General features: G+C 46.9%; 1 protein-coding gene across 1 annotated transcript; it reads left to right on the forward strand.

The window, feature by feature from the left end:
• Window positions 1-4,086: 4,086 nt before the first annotated feature.
• On the forward strand, window positions 4,087-5,158 carry LOC100821938. The gene is made up of 2 exons (XM_010236887.3): window positions 4,087-4,571; window positions 4,683-5,158. Exons 1-2 carry the CDS (start codon window positions 4,126-4,128, stop codon window positions 4,870-4,872), a joined length of 636 nt encoding a protein of 211 aa, XP_010235189.2. The 5' UTR covers window positions 4,087-4,125; the 3' UTR covers window positions 4,873-5,158.

A 5,158-nucleotide genomic window follows, 5' to 3' on the forward strand; every position in this document is an offset into this window, starting at 1 on the left:
CCATGGCAATTTTGGGCAATTTATTTTGACCTGTTTTTTGTGGATGCTGTTAATTAACCACACATTAATTTGTAGATGTTGTCAAATTTATTTTCATAATTTTTCTTGACTATAAAAGTTGAACCTTGCATTGGTAGTAGCTGGTGGTAGCACTAGATACTTTCTATACGGAACCTTGCAAATACACTCATATACTGATGTGCGTTTACATTTTTGAATGATATATCAAGAAAATAATCCTCCCTCCGATTCTTAATTGTACATAGTTGTACCAAATTAGTAACACATAGTTGATGAGGTAAAGCTCCTACTCCTACTTTGTTGTATTACCCGAGATATCAAGGGCTACAATGGTGCTCCTTGAGCTGTTTCTTGAGGAGGAAGAAGGAGAAGGAGAACTCCTAAGTGGCCAAGTGAGGAACCCCTCTCACAGGAGGGGTGGTGCTTTTATTTATAGGCCGAAGGTGTCACACTGACATGTGGACCAAAAGCAAACCCTAGCTACCACCGGGCTCGCTGGGTACGCCCCATGATCCCCTCCGGATTGTCTGGGAGGGGACAACGCAGCTTTGTGCTTTTCGTACCGCCAGGCGGCGCGCACTGTAGCCATGCCCCGGCCTTCGTCATCTGTCCTTCTACGACGCATCACTGTGTAGTCACCCGGCACAGCGACGTGAGCAATGACTACTTTTCCGTCATAAAGGGGACGTTGCTTTACTTTACGCCATGTGATCAGGATAGGACCGTTGGCGCATCCCGGCGTTAGTTGAGATCAGATAGTTCGTGCTTGTCCTGCAATCACATAAGACAAGAAAGATATGCCGTCACACTTTTGGTATGCTGGCTGGTTGTTAAGTCGGCCCGACACTAGTCCCCGAAGCTGTTGCGGTCCGGCAGGAAGGACAGTTTCCAAAAACTCAAACATTCTCAGAGCCTAAAAGGACTAGACCAAGGAAAATGCCGAAACAGTCCCGAGCTTTCTTAGCCAAGATCTGGCAACACCGACATACTTTAGTCGGTGTGGTATTTTCAGCTCTGAGCCGAGATTTCTCTTTTAATCGTGGCCAGCAATAAAGAACTTTTTCTGCCGACACCAATGCCACCGACCGCCGTCTCCGCCGCCCGTGCCTGCTGCTGCACGCCGAGTTGCCGCCCCTGCTGCTGCACGCTGTCGCACGCGAGCCTGCTGTTGCGCGCCTCGCTGCCGCCGAGCGCGTGGCTGCTCGGGGGCGCTCGGGGGCGCGCGCGGCCGCGGAGACGGCGGTCGGCGACGCGCGCGGCGAGGGCAGAGCGGGGCGTTGTGGGGCGGCGGCGCGCGGGACAGCGTGGGGCGGCGGCAGGGGCACCGCGCGGCCGCGGCCCGGGCGGCGCTGGGCGGCGTCGGAGGCGGCAGGGACGGCGCTCGGCGGCAGCGGGCGCAGTCGGCGTGTGCACCGCGCTGCAGCAGCGTGCCGTCACGCGAGGAGATCGATTGGCCAGCAGCGCATCGCGCCAGAAAGCTCCAGGGAGAACGTTCACTCCATATAATTTCCCATTGCAAAAAGAGAGAAATTTGATGTTGCACTTATTTAGGACGACGTCGTATACTTCGAAACGGAGGCAGCGTGTTCCTGTACGTGTTTGTGAGGGCTTGCATTCTAGCAAATCTAGTAATATACTGCACTCCGTCCTGAAACTAAAAAGGGAAAGCGTGAGAAAGTCTGTTTACCAATATCTCTTCAATTAATGCTCATGAAAAAGACCCCACAATTGCTGATATTAATCTTTTCTGTACTTTCGGGAAACCGCCAAAACGGGTTGCTTGAGCAGATATTTCTTCCTCGTGTTCTAGGACCACTTTGATCTGACCTCACAGTTCTCCGGTGATATTTTCAGCTAATGGACCACTTTGATATTTTCATCTCACATAATTTATTGATTTCTTTTGTGCTTTGTGCACTTTTGCTTTGATCGAAGTAGCAGTGGCACATTTACCTTTCGTAGTATTAAAAAAGCTGTCTATGAATCAATTGCCCGGAAAGAAAGAAAGAAAGAAAATCATCTCACAGGCACTTCTATTATCTCGAATTTTCATACCAAGGAAGAGGCTCCTGCTAATCTTATACAGTATAGTCTTATGCGTTTATGACAAAACATAGCATACAATATGTTATCACTTAATGCCATCAATTATTATTAATATAAAATTTATTTAAAAGCATGTTCTGAAAAGATGAATCTAGAACAACTCAAAAAAAGTCAGTTTTTCTTAAAAAATCATCTCTTAATTAAGATAAAAAGATATGTAGTTCTTTCATTTCACTCTCATTCAAATCAGACATTATTCTACCGACATTGTTAAGAAAAAATGATTATACATTGTCCTAGGAAATAAGAATACAATTAGAAAGGTGGAGTGACCGATAATGTAATTGATGTTCCAGTTGTGGTTAGTTTAGTTTTCTTTCGGCACAGATGAAACATACCTATAAGAAGAAATCAACCAGATTTCAAGCCTATGACTACGAGGACTTAACGTGCCTCCATTGAGGCTATTTTTTTGCAACTAAACTGGTTCCACCAACCATATTATCTTACGACTAAAACCCTTTTTAAGAAAAACTTACGAATAAAATTTTGTTATCCATCACTAGAACCCCGAAATTGCGACGTGGTACAAAATGTGCTCAATTTTTTAAGAATTAGATGATGTCCCGCACGTTGTACGGAAATACATGATGAGTGAAATTGAGTAGCAACGAAAGAGTATCCAAAACTCAAAACATAGAATGAAATTGTATGATAGATTTTTCACATAGTGAGGATAGCATGATGGAAAATATCATGCATGCATGTGCAACAAATTTGAGTTTCTCGCTAAATAGGTGTGAACATATTAATGATGTGATGATGTGGCATGCTTGCATGTTGAGAGAAATCATGTAGTGGGTTTCTCCTACTTAGATATAGAAGATATGGGCTAACCTCTACAAATGTATTTCCTCAAGGAATTTTCAAGAAGCACCAGTATATAAAAAAACAACATAATTTAGTTACGATGCTTGAGAGTTAATTGCTAGAACAATTCCCGATAGCGTATTCACGGTCGAGCAAATTGAATGGATGATATAGGTCTCAGCTAGCTGCTTTTAAAAAAATATAAATCAGTCTGCTTGCCAAACCATTAACTGGATCAAACTTTTTTTAAAAGAAAAATAACTAGGTCAAAGTCCAAAGGTCCATCATTGTTGTTCCTTCCACCACCATCGTTGCCTTCCAACCAAAGCTTGCCTCCACAAACACCATCTTCTTCCGTTGTCACATGAAGCATCCACATACATTTTTATTGGGCTCTAGTTAACACCGTCAGCTCTAATGCCAAACTCTGGTGAGGCCTTCTTCCTCTATTCTACCGTCCTTGCTTCACCGGCACTGCTATAAACTCCACCTGTCAACACTATCCACTTTGGTAAGGTCTCCTCCATTTGCTCCCCCATCCACTGCGCACAGATGACTTCTCTGCTAAAATTGCAGGCGCGTCGACAATGGGTCCGTCTCGTTGTAAATGTCGATGTGGTGGTTTAGCTTGGCTGTAGTCTTTAGTCATCTAAGCAATATTCCCTCCGTCGAAATATATAAGTTCAACATGGATTTGGATGTCAAACTTTGACCAACTATCAGACAAACAATACACCATCCGTTCCAAAACATAACTCATATAGATTTTTCTCATTTGTTCCACAACACATCTCATTTTTTTCTTGGTATCCGCACCCGACCAATAACTACTCACATTCATTTATTATTAATCTAATATGAGTGGTCAGACACTAGAAACGAGAGCTGCCTTGGTCCAAATGCACAAATCTATATGAATTGTGTTTTGGAATGAAGGAAGTATTTGAGAAACATGTCCAAAAGTTATACCATTGGAAATGGTTCTCAATAGAGGTCCAATGATCGATTCTCCCACACAAAAGAATCAGTTAAAAAAATTCTGAATAAGACCCCACACGTTAAAATCCAGGGGCCCAGACCTGTAACTGAAAGGTGCTTCCTCACTCACTATTGGGTCATGTGGAAGAAGCGATCTTAGTACTTCAAAAACATAAACATTTCGTGGTCATCAATTGGTTTTAAATACCAATGGGGCCTCTCCCCTTCAGACTCCCCCTCACCCCGTCTCCCGGCGCTACACGTACGCTTATCAACCCTGCAGGTGATTCCACTCCCCGAGTCTCGTCATCAATCCCACCCCCTTTCTCTCCACCAATGCTCCCGAGAAGACAGAGCATCTTCCATCTCGGGGAAGATGTCGGCAACGGCGGCGGCAGCGCTCCGTGCCACCGCCGCGGCGTTCTCGGCGGCGCGCCGTCGCCGTCGCCGTCCTCCATGAGCGGCCGCGTGCGCGAGCGGCTCGTCGTGGGGCTCCAGATCCTCGTGCACCAGCAGAAGCACGGCGGCCGGCAGGCGCACGCCGCGAACGTGGTGCTCAAGCAGATGGTCCGGCGGCCCGGCGGCGGAGGATTCCTCAAGGCCTGCTCCCTTTGCCGGAGGGAGCTCAGCCCCAACAAGGACGTCTACATGTACAGGTACCAAAACCAAATTAAACCCAATCGACAACCGGAATTGGTACACACATCCGGCCGGGCCGGGCCTGGGCAGGACAGGAACCTGATTGAATGAACTCTCTGTTCGTGCAGAGGGGACCAAGGGTTCTGCAGCGAGGAGTGCAGGGGACAGCAGATCCTGCTGGATGAGGCGCGGGAGCGGGAGGCCGCCGGCAAGGAGCGGCGCCGAGCGCTGCAGGCCCGCCATCAGGCCCATCAGCAGCAGCACACGCCCATCGGCGGCAGGCCCAGGAAGACGACGACGCCGCTGGCCGTCGCGTAGCCTAGCTAATACCAACGCCACGGCATGGGCCGGAACCGGGAAGGACGAGTGAATAATTAATGAATCTAGAGCTAGCTGAGAAGAAGCCGATCGATTGGGGAAGTGTGTGTTTGTTTTTTGCGAGTTGCGGTTAATTATCCTGAAGGAAGTGCACTCAGCTTGCTCCTGATGTAAAACATGCGTGATCCCATCGAATCTAAATACAGATAGAAGAAAGAAAATGCGAAGACAAAGAAAGATTCTTTGTGCTCTATTGTTATGTGATCGATTTGTTACGTTCCGGTCA

Source organism: Brachypodium distachyon, chromosome 3 (assembly GCF_000005505.3).
Source record: "Brachypodium distachyon strain Bd21 chromosome 3, Brachypodium_distachyon_v3.0, whole genome shotgun sequence".
In the NCBI taxonomy this organism is placed as follows: domain Eukaryota; kingdom Viridiplantae; phylum Streptophyta; class Magnoliopsida; order Poales; family Poaceae; genus Brachypodium; species Brachypodium distachyon.